The following is a 14729-nucleotide window of genomic DNA, read 5'->3' on the forward strand; positions in this document are numbered from 1 at the left end:
CCATCATCACCCTCCTGGTGAGTGAGCTCAGCCAGAGGATGAAGGAATGGGAGAGCTCCTAAGCCAGGAGAAGGAGATGGAGCTCTCAGTTCCATCAGCACAAGGGACACTGGTCTGGCTCCAGCTGCTGGGAAACTGGACAAGTGACACCCCTGCCATGGCAGGGACACCTTCCACTGTCCCAGGCTGCTCCAAGCCCCAATGTCCAGCCTGACCTTGGACACTGCCAGGGATTCAGGGGCAGCCACAGCTTCTCTGGGCACCCCGTGCCAGGGCCTGCCCACCCTCACATAGAGGAATTTCATCCTGATATTCAATCTAAATCTCTCCACTTTTATTTTAAAACCATTTCCCCTCATGCTACCACTGTCTGCCTGGTATTTGTGACAGCTGCTGGGATAATGGGATGCTGGGAAGTGGAATGGAGAGACGACACAGGGAACAGTTCCCACTGCCAGAGGGCAGGGCTGGATGGGATTTTGGGCAGGAATTGTTCCCTGGGAGGATGGGGAGGCCCTGGAACAGAATTCCCAGAGAAGCTGTGGCTGCCCCTGGATCCCTGGCAGTGTCCAAGGCCAGGCTGGACATTGGGGCTTGGAGCACCCTGGGATAGTGGGAGGTGTCCCTGCCATGGCAGGGGTGGGCACTGGATGGGCTTTAAGGTCCCCTCCCACCCAAACCATTCTGGGATGCAGAATCTGGCTCTGGGAATCAGGCCTGGTGCTCCCAGTGGAGCTCAGGAGGGGCCTGGGATCTGCTGTGGAGCATTTTCAGCATAACTTAGAGTGTCCCCAGAGCCCCTCAGTCCCTCCAACGTGTTGGCTACAGCCTGCACAGGATTCCCTGACTCTTTCCACACCAATGCCTCTTCTATACTGGAGCATGTGCCAGGAAATCCTGCTTCAGTGCACTTCCACATCATCCCTGTGCTTTGGTGTGGAGTTCTCAGCAGGCCAAGCTGCATGGAGAGGTTTTGTTCTAGAGTAAATCTATTGCTTTACTCCTCCCTCCTGCTCACAACTTCCATTAGTCCGGCTTAAAAAAAAAATAAAAAAAATAAAATAAAATAAAGCTGTTGCCATAGTAACCCCCAGCTTCCAGATATCACCTGGCTGATAAGCACCATGCTGGCCCTGTGGCTCTGGGGCTACTCTCTGCCCAAGGAATGCTAAATCCCACCAAAACTCTTCCAGCAGGCACCTGGAGTTTGTCCCGTGGCTCTGGATGCTGCTGCTGCACAGTGGCTGTGTGGATGCTGCGGGTGTCATTATCCTCTCTGTGTGTACACACTCACACCCTCCACCTCCTCCTTTATTTCCCCACAACAGCCAGACTTTCTGATTTATTTCTTCAAATTTTTATTTTTTTTTTTCCCCAGACTTGTCACTTGTTAGCTGCTTTAACACACAGAACCCCTGACATCAGTCACGGGGAACATTTGGACATGAGACACAAGAAATCACTGCAAACGTTGCTGCTTTTCAGCCCCCACCAAGTTCACTGGGAAATAAATTAGTGCTGGGGATATTTTGTTGTCTCCTGTGCCCTGTTAGTGGGGCAGAGTTTTCTCAGAGGTTCTTTTACACAGATTACCCTCAAACTTTCCAGCTCAGTAAAAGGCTCAGGAGAGCAGAGCAAACCAATATCCAGAGGCAGCAGCTCTGGTGTGGCTGAGGGAAGGAGGAGGATCTGGGACCACAGGCTGTGCTCCTGGGCAGCCAAACCTCTTCCAGCTGAAAGTCCCCAAGCCCTGGCAGCCATGGTAGGGGGAGCTTGGATGTCCAAAGCAGCAAGGTTAAGAAAAGATACGCAAAGAAATATATTTTTAGCAGTTAAACAGATCAATTTGGAAGCAGGGCAATTAAGCTGTTTGCATTTCCAGCTCCTTCTCCTGGCTTTGCAATCCCTTCTCCTGTGTTTCTGGGTTCTAAAACTGTTTGGCACAACAGTCCTAAATTTCCAGTGAGCACTGGAAGCTGCTTTCCAAACTCTGCCTGCCTGAGGACACAGGATTGAAGGAGCATCTGTGTGCAGCCATGGTGGAAGTGAGGATCCTAATCCTCCATCCCACAGGACACAGCAGCTGGTGTCCAAGGTGGGGATCCTAAATCCTCCACCCCACAGAACCCCCTCAGCTCCCCATCCCAGCAGCACCCAGCTCTCCCGACCCTGCTGGACAGATCCTCCCCTTGGCAATGCTATTTCGGGTGCCAGGACACTGAGTAACTCTTCCCCTCGAGATATTCTGAGAAAGAGACTCTGACATTTTCGGGAGGCTCACAAAATGCATTATTAACTCTTTTTCGGGATTTTCCTGGGAGGGAATGCATTGGGGCTTTCCATCCCATGGGATGTGCTGGCAGGAAGAGCAGATGGAGTGGCTCTGACTTGCCTCAGCTCCTACAAATCCTCAAGGTTTTAAAGCTGGGTCTGTTCCTTTCTTTTTAAATGTCAGGGAATGGCAAGAGGAATATGGAGAAAAGTCAAGTCCCATCCCTGGAACACTCTGGGTGTTTTCCAGGTGCTTTCCCTAATTCTCCCCTCACCTGCACCTTAAATACTTTCTCACAGCAAAGCGCAGGGGCCGGAAAACGACCGGGGGATGGTTTTACACCTGCTTTGTATTCCCCTGAACAGCTGTAAATGACAACAGGAACTGCGAACAGCAGGGACTGGAACGCCTTCCACACACATCGCCGCACCGATCCTCGGCAAATTAATTCAAGTACTTGCTGGGATTTGGGGGAGAAGCTCGCAAATCTCATGAATGGAGAAAGGAAGGAGTTTGAAGCAGAGCCCGGCTGATCTGGGGGAAGGGAGAGAGGGGAAAGGGGGAAGGATGGATCAGGGGAAGGCATCGATAACTTGGAGGGAACCTGGATCCCTTGGGCTTTAGGAAAAGCACTGATAACCTGGAATGAATCTGGATCACCTGGGTTTTAGCAAAGGCACTGATAACCTGGAGGGAACCTGGATTCCTTAGTGAAAGGCATTGATAATCTGGATTCCCTGGGCTTTAGCGGAAGGCACTGAAAAACCAGGGGGAATTTGGATCCTCTTGGGCTTAGGGGAAGCATTGATAACCTGGAATGAATCTGGATCCCTTGGGCTTTAGGAAAGGCACTGATAACCTGGAATGAATCTAGATCCCCTGGGCTTTAGGAAAGGCACTGATAACCTGGAATGAATCTGGATCCCCTGGGCTTTAGGGGAAGGCAGTGATAAACCAAGGGAATGTGGATCCCCTGGAGCTTCAGGAAGGGGGCCAGAGCCCTGCTGAGCCCGTGGGGAGCAGGGACAGGGGCAGAGAGCCCCTTCCCAACACAGTGCTGGGGGTGGGAGCACTCCTCACACTGCTCTGGGTTTGGCTGGAGCCGTTTGCCACAATTCCCACAAAGATTAAAGGCCTCCCCTGCATTTGTTCACATTCAGAACAAGCCCTGAATGTGCCACTGGGTGCGAGGCACTGCTGAAAGCAGCACTTTGAATGCATCTATCTCTGGAACACCCTGACTCAAAGGGCTCATTAAAAGCCTTCCCCAGATAGATCAGGCTAATCAGAGCGCAGGCCTGTGCTGTTTGCTGCATTCCAAGTGGTGCATTCCACGTGGCATTCCTTGCATTCCTGGCAATGGGCTCTTCTCCACACCTGCAGGAGCCCAGCACAGGTGAAGAGCAGGAGATTTTAACACTGGGGAAAGTACCCGCCGTGGTCAGCCCTTCCCTGGCACCTCTGGAGCTGGATCCAGACCAGGGCATCCCCTTGGAGAGGCAACTGGATATCCTGAGAATGAATATAACAACAGAATAGAAATCTAAAAAAGTCTTGTCACTGCTCTCCCAACCTCCTGCTCCCAGAAGAGGAGGAGGTCAGAGGAACCAGAATTCCAGGCACAGATTTTACCTCCCTGCCTCATGCTGGAGTAGGGGACACCTGGGGACCCTTCACTGCTGAAAGTGTTTCACCTGTTGAAGACATTCCTGTCCTCAACAGATTTGGCTTCCCACATCAGTCTGATGGTCCTGAATATCCCTTTTCTTCCAGGCTGGGATTGATACCAGAAGCGCTGTATGGAAAAAAGAGTTAGTGTGGTGGAGCCAGGAGGAGACTGAGGATAAAGGAACACTTCAGACATGTGCTGTGCTGGAGGATCAGAGATTTGTACCAGCTAGGGGGCAGGATTTGAGTCTCCTTGGTCCACTGGGATTTAGTAAACCCAACACTTCGAGAGAACAGGGAGAGGGGAGAAGAGAAAGAGAAAGGAGAGAAGAAGAGGCTTCAGGGTGACCTGGTTGTGGCTTTCCAGGACCTGAAGGGAGCTACAGGAAAGATGAAGAGAGACAATTGACAAGGGATGGAGTGCTAGGACAAGAGGTAATGGCCTTCAGCTGAAAGAAGGCAGATTTAGATCAGATATTTAAAGAAAGAAATCCTCTCTCTGAGGGTGGGCAGGCCCTGGCACAGGGTGCCCAGAGCAGCTGTGGCTGCCCCTGGATCTCTGGCAGTGTCCCAGGCCAGGCTGGACAGGGCTTGGAGCAGCCTGGGACAGTGGAAGGTGTCCCTGCCCATGGCAGGGGTGGCACTGAAGGTTTGGGAGATCTCTCCCAACCCAAACCAGTCTGGAATTCCGTCAGAGCAGCAGCTGGCAGTGGGAGATGGACTCCTCTCCACCCTGCCCCCAGCAGAACCTGCCCAGGCTGCTCTGAAGCCTCAGGCACAGCCCACCTCCATTTGTCACTGTCACCCACAATCATCCTGCTCACTGACACCCAGCCATCCTAATGGAAAAATGAAGCCAAGGTTTATTTAGCAAGACTTAGAGGCACCCTTCCAATTATAAGTTTGGAAACAAAAGTTCCAAGTCAAACAAACGCCAAACTCAATCAGCCCAGTGTGCAGCGAGGACAATCCTTCCTGCCTGCTCAGCCTCACCTCCTCTTGGCTCCTCACACAAGCCACAGCCACCAGACCTACTGCTTTCCACAGAAACCCTCCAGCTGTGGGCTCCTTGAATCAATTTGCAGCACCAGTGAGCAGTGCCTTGCCTGGATCCTGCTATTCCATATTACTGCCTCCTTTTTCTCCAGCTGTCCCTATTTCCTTTCTTTTTTTCTTCCTTTTCTTCCCCTTCTCCCCCAAAAAACAAGCATTGGTGATTTTCTACTCCACACCAGGGCTGACCAGCTTTATTCTGTTTAAGCCAGAACATACACTTGTCCTCCAAGTTTTACTTCTTCCCAACTGAAAGATTTTAGCATCCCCTTGTACAATTTCCTAATCCCAATGATAACCTGAAGTTTAGCTCAGTAAATGAGTACAAACACAGCGAATTGCACTGCTCTGACCATAAAACATTACAAGCAAACATTACAAGCAAACATCACCTGTAAAGCTGTTTTATGAGCTCATCATCTCTGCAAGGGATCAGCTTTCTGTCTGCCATGATCTGGGAGTTGATGGTGGCCACAGCTGAGCCAAGAAAAAGTTCTTTTGGGCAAGTTCTCCCTTTCCCAGCTCTGGCAGGGGCTGCTGAGGGTTCAGTCCAGCTGGCTGCCCCGAGGGAACAGGCTCCAGGCAGGGAGGCTGTGCTGGGAGTGCTCTCTTCATGCCTGGCTTTGGGGAAATCTCCTTTTACTGCACTCCTGCCTGTCCCAGCAAGACTGTGATGGCTTTTCCCCCTCACACAGCCTGGGTAAACATCACCCAAGCAGAGATTGGGTCTTACTCACATCCTGCCTGTCCCTTCTGAGCCTCTGCCTTGATATCTCATCCCAGTCCTCAGGGACATTGCACCAAAGTCCTTCAAACAGTCACAGCCCAGCCCTGCCACAGCCAAGGGTCCTTTCCCTCCCAGCTGAGCCCACAGCTCCACTGGCCTCCTTCAGAGCCTTCCCCAGCAGGGTCCAGCAGCAAAACCAGGTGACACAGGGCAGGAAATGCCACCAGGACCTTCCAGGTGGAGCTGAACAGCTTGTGGGTGGAGGAGAGTCCCACACCCAGCCCAGCAGTGATGGAGAATCTGCCACACCCCACTGCACAAAGACAATCACCCATCCACGGAGCAGGAAATAAATCAGGACAGTGTCTGCAGCCAAAAGGCTGCAGTTCCCTGGGCCACTGGGGAAATCAAGGCAAAAGGAATTCAATTTATTTTTTATGGAAAGAAGCTGAAAACAACCAAACAGGTGCCCTAATTCCCAGGCCAGTGCTCTTGCAGCACCTCTTTGTGCTGCTGGGATGCCCTCTGGGCCACCTTCTGCACTGTCCCAGTGCATCCCTGTGGCTCAGCTGCCTGAACAAGGCAGCCCCAACGCTTTGGAATTCTCTGTCCTCAGCTGGGAGCATAGTAACACCTCCCAGCAGATGTGTTTTGTAGGAAACATGCAGCTCAACACCACCTCCAGCACCACCTGCATTCGCCCCTCCGTGGATGGAATTCTTAAAGTGCCTGGAGAGAAGAGGAGCCACTGTCGGATTTTGCCTTTTCCTGACCCAGTGATGGGGCTCCTGGGAGGTGTTTTAAAGACCTTTATTCCAGTCTCATGAGAAGGGCAAGACAATACAGATGTTACAATTCACACCATCACAATCAGAAGCCAAACTATTTCCCAATTACAATACATTATAAGCATTTTTGGCCCATCAGCTTTTGCTACACAATGCTGTTAATGCCTTAAAGCCAATCATCTAAATTACCCCTTGTGGGTACATCTTTCAATACCATAGGTACATCTTTCAATACCATAGGTACATCTTTCACCTACTACAATGCATCTTTCACAGTTCTATTTCTCCAAAATATCTGGTCTATTTGCAAGGCCATAATTTGAACCTTATTTCCAGTTCCATTTCTCTCTCAACAATGTTTGTCCTATCCCATGGCCTTTCTCAGTCAGCACACCTTATCTCAGAGTTTGCATACAGATGGACAAGACTGTGTGAGCTTTCAGCCAGGTTTTGAGAATTCTCTACAAATCCATTTCCCACAAGCCACTCTGCTCAGCAGAAACCTGAAGGAGCCATCACCACGGATCCCTGGGCTCCCCTGCTCTGCCCCACTGCCTCCCAAAACCATTTGCCATGCTGATTTGAGCTTTACAAAGCCCTGCTGTTGCACAGGGTGCTGTTCTGCTGCTTTCTAGCTGTCTTGGGTTGCAATACATTATCAAAAGTTTTTCTATTTGCCATCTGTTAAAACAGGTTAGAGAGGTGTTTATCTCTTGTATAACCCATCCCTCATAACTCTGGAGGATATCTGCTGTTCATGGGCCATCGAGGCTCACTGCAGGGCTGATACAATTCCATCATCCCATGGGGAGAGGCTCCACCCAAGGGGAGGAGCCCAGCATTCCCACCTGGGTATAATCTGAGATTCAGAACAGCAGCACAGCTTGTTTGCACTGGATTCCCAGAGGAAGACTGAACCCATCTCACCACCACTGGACCTTTCTACAGGATCACCTCTGCTCCAACAGAACCGCATCTGTCACCCAAGACTTGATTGGACTGTCCCCAACACCCTGACCAACAGGAGGTCAGGTTATATTCTGACTCTGTCACTGGGGGTTTTTTGTTTGCTTGGTTTTTGATTTTTTTTTTTTTTTTTACTACTCCATTTTTATTTTTAATATTCCTAGTAAAGAACTGTTATTCCTATTCCCATATCTTTGCCTGAAAGCCCCTTAATTCCAAAATTATGATAATTTGGAGGGAGGAGGTTTACATTCTCCATTCCAAGGGAAGCTCCAGCTTTCCCTGGCAGACACACCTGTCTTTCCAAACCCAGACACACACACAGCTCTGAGGGGACAGAGAGAAAGCAGCACTTACCTGGGTTGCTCTTGGAGGTGCGCACGGGGGTGTAGTGGTTTTTGGAAGAGGTCCTTACTGGGGTGTTTTCTTTGGGGGAGGTATCTATGGCCGAGATAGTCTCTCTTTCACAGTGTCCAATTGGGATTGGTCCCTGCTGCCTTAGGATGTCAGCCAGAGCCCTGGGGAGACACAAAAAAAAAAAAAAAAAAAAAAAAAAAAAAAAAAAAAAAAGTATTTTCACACAGCTAAAATTCAGTGTTTGTACTTGCACAGCCTGTGAATCCAGAAGCAGCTGGGTTTCTACCATAAACAGGCGAAAAAATAGCAATAATAGTAAAATAAAAATATGGCTTAAAAGCTCTGTTTCTTTCTGTGTATCTGCTGCAATTATTTCCAGCCTTGCCTGGCTATTGTTTGGTATCTCATCTGCTCTCTCTAATTCACCTCAGGGTTACGGTTCCTCTCCATCATTTCCCAGAGAAGACAAACTGCTCCTGGCACATAAAGCACTGCCTCCATCAGGAGCCACTGCTGGCCCCAGCCCTGGCAACACCTAAAAGTGATACCAAAACTGCCCTGCCCCAGCAAAACCCCTTTAGAACTGACTCAGATCAGAAGTGTGATCCCCACATCCTGAAATCCCTGTTTTTTTCTGCACAAAGCTCAAACCCCAGTAGTTCTGGGAGTGATTTTTAAAGGAGAACCACGAGCCAGAAAAACGGATTAAGCAACTTCCAGGGGGTTGATGTCAACACAGCTCTGAGCCTACCTTGAGCTCTGTACTCATCAGGGATTGTTTTAATGGCTAAGTTCTCCCAGGAAGAAGCAATGTCACCCAGTTCAGCTGCAGCCAATATTTTCCCCTTGGATTCTCCAAGATATTTTTCCCCCTCTGAATATCATGGACATGGTGAAATAATTACTGCATGAAGTGCCCTGATTTTCCTAGAGCAGCCCCAAATTCTCTCCTGAGCCTTAGGAAAAGCAGGAAGGGGGTGGCTTGAGTGGGCTGTAAGGGACAGGGACACTTGAAAGCTGATGGATTTTGGAAAGCTTTTTTCTCCCAGCACAGGGAACATGTCTGGAGTCAGCTCAGGTCCCAGGGAAGATGTCAGGAGGAGATACCCCTTCACTGCATATTAATAAGAGGAATGTTGGTGTTGCTCATCTCCACTGGCATCCCTTAAATGCCACATTTCTGGGCTTCCATATGAGAAATAGCTTGGGACCTGGGTCCATTCCATTTTCCAAATCATTTCCTCTCGAGACTCCTGTCCCTGTGCATAATGGATTGCAATACTAATGTGCTCCACAGAAGGAACTCTTGGAGGATCTCGGAGGCTCCTGAGGAGGATCACATTAGTTCAGCACCAGCCTGTACAGAATGAGGAAATTTTTAGCCTTTTTTGGTTATTTATTGGTTGTAGAGAGAGCAGACCTGAAGGCCATAGCCAACCACGGGCTGTCTGTGTGTGCACATAGACTGATCCTTGTGGGGTGAAGGGATTGCTGTTGGCAAGGACAGGAGAGCACAGACTGTGCTGAGCCAGGCCCAGGGAGAGGTGAAGGGACAGCCCTGAGAGAGGGGTGTGAGCCTCGTGCCAGGACAGGACTCCTCTTGTTTGCTCCTGGGGAAAGGAGGAACTGGGTTTTGGTGAAGAACTGGTATTGGAAGAACTGGTTTTTGGTGAAGAACTAGTATTGGGTGAGGAACTGGTATTGAGGAACTGGTTTTTGGTGAGGATCTGGTTTTTGGTAAGGAACTGGTATTGAGGAACTGGTTTTTGGTGAAGAACTGGCACTGGGTGAGGAGCTGGAGGTGTCACCTTCTCATGCCCTGAACACCCCAATCTGAGCATCCTGAGTGCTCACTCCTCACCCTCCTCAAGTCTAACAGAGGGGAAAAAAAGACAGTTCAGAAGCAGCAGAACAAATCATTATAGGTGGAGGAGAAAGCCCAGCTTGGATGGAGCTGGTTTGTTCCGTGCCAATTCAATCACGGTGCTGTGTGGGATCCAGTTCATTTCCATAAAGCCCTGAGGTGGTGGAAGGTCAGTCCCACTTAAAAGAGGGAGGATTTGGCTGGTGACAGTCCCTTGGGTCCAGCTGGCTCACTGCCCACTGCAAAGCTCCGGGAGAACATGCTCACTGGGATCTTTGGGCCCCCTGTGCACAGCCATTTGGGTACAATTAGTCCCACTGATGTCACCAGCATTCTAATCAACTGCACAAGGATATGAGGCACTCCAGAAGACTTCCTGTGACGCCACACCTCTTATCTGAGGAACACAAGCCTCCCTGGCTGCAGCATGTCACTGGCCCCGCCGCTGATAAGGATTTGTGACACTCTTCCCTCACGTCATCTCCATGCCAACACCGAGGCTTCGTTCCACCTGAACCCAGAGCAGCCTGGGGGCTGCTCCAGGGGGCTGCTCCAGGGGGCTGCTCCAGGGGGCTGGACTGGCCTGTGGCAGGGAAATCTATGGAAGTGTCCTGGCTGAACGGCCCAGGCCAGGTCCTGTTCCCAGGGATGGCTCTGGTGGCACTATGGACAGATTGAGGACTTTGGGAAGAAACCCAGTGAGATTAACATCATGCAAGGAAGGAGCTGTGGCTGTTTTCAGAAGGAAAAATAGAAAGGATTTGGTGTAAATCCAAAGGAATCAAGGAGATGGATGGAAGCAGTGGGGCAGAGAGGCTGGGCATCAGCTGGGCCCTGGTGCTGGAAGGGGAAATGACAGACTTTGATCCCAAAATGTGGCTTTGTAGTCAGCGATGAGGTGAAACTGCAGGGCTGGGAGGGACCAGCTCACCCTCTAACCCACAACCTGAACCTGCTGCCTGAATTTCCCACCAGGCAACAGCAGCTGGAGCACTGCTGTCCTCCCCACAGACTTTGTAGGAAAGTATTGTCCCATTTTCCCCATGTCCACAGATTCCCAACACTAAATAGTCTGAGGGTGGACACAGGTGTCCCTCCTGCTGAAGACAAGGGGAGCTTTGGTGACAGCTCTGCCAGGCTGGCACGTGGCCTGAGGGAAATGATATTGGAGTGAGGGGTCTGGGGATGCTGGATGGGAAAGGAATTGGGAAGAGCTCCCTATATCCAATCCAGCTCAGAGCTGCACTAATTTGCCTTCTGAAAATCCCCTCTCATGCAGATCTGAAAAACAGGGTGCTAGAAAACAGAATTTCCCGTTCCAAATCCCTGTGAATTTGGGGAAGAATGGAAGGAGAATGACCAAATGTGTCTGGCAGAGCACAGTAAGAAGAGCAGTGCCTGGCTGAGCTGGAGCTGCTAAAAGCAGAGCGGGGATGGAGTTGGTGGCAGAACTCCAGTCACTTCAGCACAGCCAGGATTTCACTACAAGTTCTTCAAAAAAAGCCAGGTTAAAGACTCCCCTATGCTCTGTTACTAACTCAGAAAGAAAGAGGCAGTTATTCCGGGAGATGAATTTATCCAGCTTGGAGCCAGCTCACCTGGAAGGGACAGTTCTCTCCCAGGGACAGCATTTCGGTCACCAGCCACTCTCACAGAGGGTGGCACTGCATTATTCATGGCTTGGCTGCTGTCCCCACACCTGCTGTGTGCCTTGGGAAGCTCCAAACGCTGACCACGCCTGGGGCTGGACAGTCCTGGGAGGCTCCCACATTCCAGGTGCTGCCAGCCTGGCCCTGCGTGCCCAGGGCTGGGAAATACCACATTCCAGATGCTGCCAGCCTGGTCCTGTGTGCCCAGTGTGCCCAGCCCTGGGGATTCTCACATTCCAGGTGCTCCCAGCCTGGCCCTGTTGGCCCAGAGCTGGGGATTCCCACATTCCAGGTGCTGCCAGCCTGGTCCTGTGTGCCCAGTATGCCCAGAGCTGGGGATTCCTACCTTCCAGGCACTACCAGCCTGGCCCTGTGTGCCCAGAGCTGGACAATCTTTGGAGATTCCACATTCCAGGTGCTGCCAGCCTGGCCCTGTGTGCCCGTGGCATCCCCCAGGCTGTGTCACACAGTAGTTGGCAGGGCAGAGATGGCCTCAGCATCACGCTGACCGTGCCCAGGTGTTATCTCCACGAGGAGATAAGATAATTATCACACTGCAAGCTGATCCATCAGGGAATTGCTGCTGCTGCTACTGCTGCCCTCAGGAGGCTCTGCCAAAGCAGAGCTTTGCTTTTGGAAGTGCAGGGGCTCAGCAGAGCCAGAGCTGCACCAGTCCCAGGTCAGAGAAAGAGAGATTTGGGCTCTGCTTTGCCAGGAGCAGCAGCAGCAGCCCATCCCTCAGAGCAGGAATTCCAGTGAGGAACACTGAGAATGGTTTGTCACATTCCTGAATTGGAGTGTGATGGATGCCTGGCAGAGCTCAAAGAGCTCTCAGGGATGCCCAGGGTGGGATTGTTGGGTGTCTGTGCAGGGCCAGGGGTTAGACTAGATGATCCATCTAGGTCCCTTCCACCTCAAGGTATTCCAAGACTCTGTGATTCCATGCCTCTGTGTGTGTGTGTGTCCAAGGACAGGTGAATTCCCCCATGGTGTTAAGAAGGGAAAATAATAAACATTGGGATACTTTCCCATGAGTGAAGCATTTGCACCCAGCAGAATTGAATATTAATTCTTAAAAATACACATTGCAAGGAAAAATCAGATGCCTCCTGGGAGATCTCAATGCCAAACACAATTTGGGAAGCTCCTGGAATTTAATCCATCTCTAAAGACAACCTCTTCACACACCTCACACCAGTGTCCAAACTGAACAATCTCTTGCTATTGCTGTGATATGGGCAAGGAATTTCCAGCAGTGGCTGAGCTCACAATGGGTAACACCAGTTCCTCTGAACGCAGCAGGCCCCAAGAGGAGAAAATTATTACGTAAAGATTTGGTAATTAAAAGCTTACAGAGAACCTTTCCAAGGGATGTTTCCCTGCGGAGAGATGCCACCCTGAGCAGAAAATGTCTCCAGCAAGGGCAGGACCTGCACCTGAGCCGTGGCCAGGCTGTTGGGGACAGAGAGGGGCAGGACAAGATTGAGTCCCACAGGTGCCACCGAGGCTTGGGCTGGCTGCAGGAGGGAGCAGCCCCTGTGCCCCCTGCCCCAGCTGCTACCTTCACCCCAGCTGCTACCACCGAGCTCCAGCCCCTTCTCTTCACAGAACTCTTCCCAGAACTCTTCCCAGCCTCTTAGAATTGGGAGACTCCCTGGACAGAGACGCACCGAGGAAAGATATCAAGGGTGCTGGGGAGAGCAGGCAGCTGTGCAGGACAGGAACAGAGCCCCAGTCCTGATCACTGAGAGAGGAAATAAAACCAGCAGCAGGTCTCACTGGGTGTGAAGGGCTGTGGGAATGCAGGCCCAGGTCTTTGCCCTGCTCCTGTCAGTGCTGTGCATCCTCAGGCACAGACATGGGAACGCGGTGCTGACGCGGCTTTGGGAGCGCACGGCTGCACGTGGGGAAGGCTCAGGCACAAGGGGTCTGGTTTTACACCAAATCCTCTGCTCTGAGCACAGCTCAGGGGCTTTGAACTCACTGAAGAAAGCTGCACTCTCTCTGAAGGGGCCTAACTCTGAAGAGCCCTCGCGACAAAGGAGGTTGTGGTGAGAGCTGGAGCGCAGCATTTACCGTGGAAGAATTCTGTGTTTATCCACCTGGAGAAGGAGATATCTGAGCCCTCCAAGCACTGCAGTGCACACAGATCTAAGGAAACACAGCCAGCCCATGTGAGTGGGGGCAAAGGGAAGCAACAAATGCCCTGATCTCATGTTCCTGAGAAAGTTCAGATCTTATGAGAAACAGAAATTTTAAAAGGCATCTGATCTCCAAAGGCGCAGAGATCAACTGCTGCTACTTAAGGATATAAGAGATTACAAAATAAAAGAAATAAAAGTTCAGAGCTACACTGGATTCCCTTGACACCTTAAGATGAAGTTGGACTAATAGAAAAAGTTAATCAGCAAATGGGAAAATATCAAATAAGTGGGAATTAGAGGCACTGAGATGATTGGGTGGAGGCAGCTTGGTTTCTGAGCCTGGCCTCTCGTACTGGGAGAAGTTCAAAAGGAAAGGAGAAACTCAGAAGCATCCAGAGGAAGTCAGTGACCAGGCAGCCACAGAGTCAATCTCTTCATAAAATAGAGTCAGAGAGGAAAACACAGCAAAAAAACCCAAATATCAAACTGCAAACCATGACCAGAGCTCCAGACTGGAGCTCTCCCACTGAAACAAAAGGAGAAATGTTCTGTACAGGTACATGCACACAGATACACACCTAGCCTGGATTAGGATCTGCAGCTGGGCAATTCACCCTGCAAGCAGAACAAGATCCAGGGGTTCTCCCTGCTCAGGAGTTACCCCAAATCCAGCTAGGTGCAGGGTTGGTTTGAAACAGAACAAATAGTTCTGAGTAACTTCTCTGAGGTCACAGGTGGAGGTGTCCCTGCCCATGGCAGGGGGTGGAATGAGATGATCTTTAAGGTTCCTTCCAAGCCCTTCCATTCTGTGATTCTGTGATTTTATGGCTGCACCTTTTTTTTTTTTTTTTTTTTTAGTTTTTCTTAGTTCAGTCTGACCTGTGCTTGTGGCCCTGTACTCTGTGCCTGTGAGAGGCACAGGGCACTTCAGAGCAGAGCCTCAGAAACCAGCAGAATTAAACACCTCAAAGCAGGGCAAAGAGCAACTGGAAGGCACCCAGGTGAGTCCGAGTGGAGTGAAAAAGAGGCAGAACATAAAAACACATCAGTGGAAAGAGACTGAAAGCAGGAACAGCATCCAAGAAAGAAAACCTTCTGTAGAGTCCCTGTGGCCAGGTGTGTTCACAGCACTCGCTCCCTGCCCTGGGGATGGATGGAGTTTGATTGTTTGGCTCCAGCAGCAGAGAGCAGAGCTGCAGGAGCTGCCTGTGATCCCGTCTCAAACAGCAGGGCTGGAGAAA

General features: G+C 50.7%; 1 protein-coding gene across 1 annotated transcript in view; it reads right to left on the reverse strand.

The window, feature by feature from the left end:
• The window catches only part of SHISA6 (shisa family member 6), a gene marked incomplete at both ends in the record, with an annotated part of 168886 nt that overhangs the window by 148808 nt on the left and 5349 nt on the right, over positions 1-14729 (reverse strand). The window contains one exon of the mRNA XM_083874483.1: positions 7832-7992. Within this exon, the coding sequence (XP_083730609.1) occupies positions 7832-7992 (161 nt within the window). The remainder of the gene's footprint in view (positions 1-7831; positions 7993-14729) is intronic.

The sequence above is a fragment of the Zosterops lateralis genome, assembly GCF_965231275.1.
Source record: "Zosterops lateralis genome assembly, chromosome: 18".
Taxonomy (NCBI): domain Eukaryota; kingdom Metazoa; phylum Chordata; class Aves; order Passeriformes; family Zosteropidae; genus Zosterops; species Zosterops lateralis.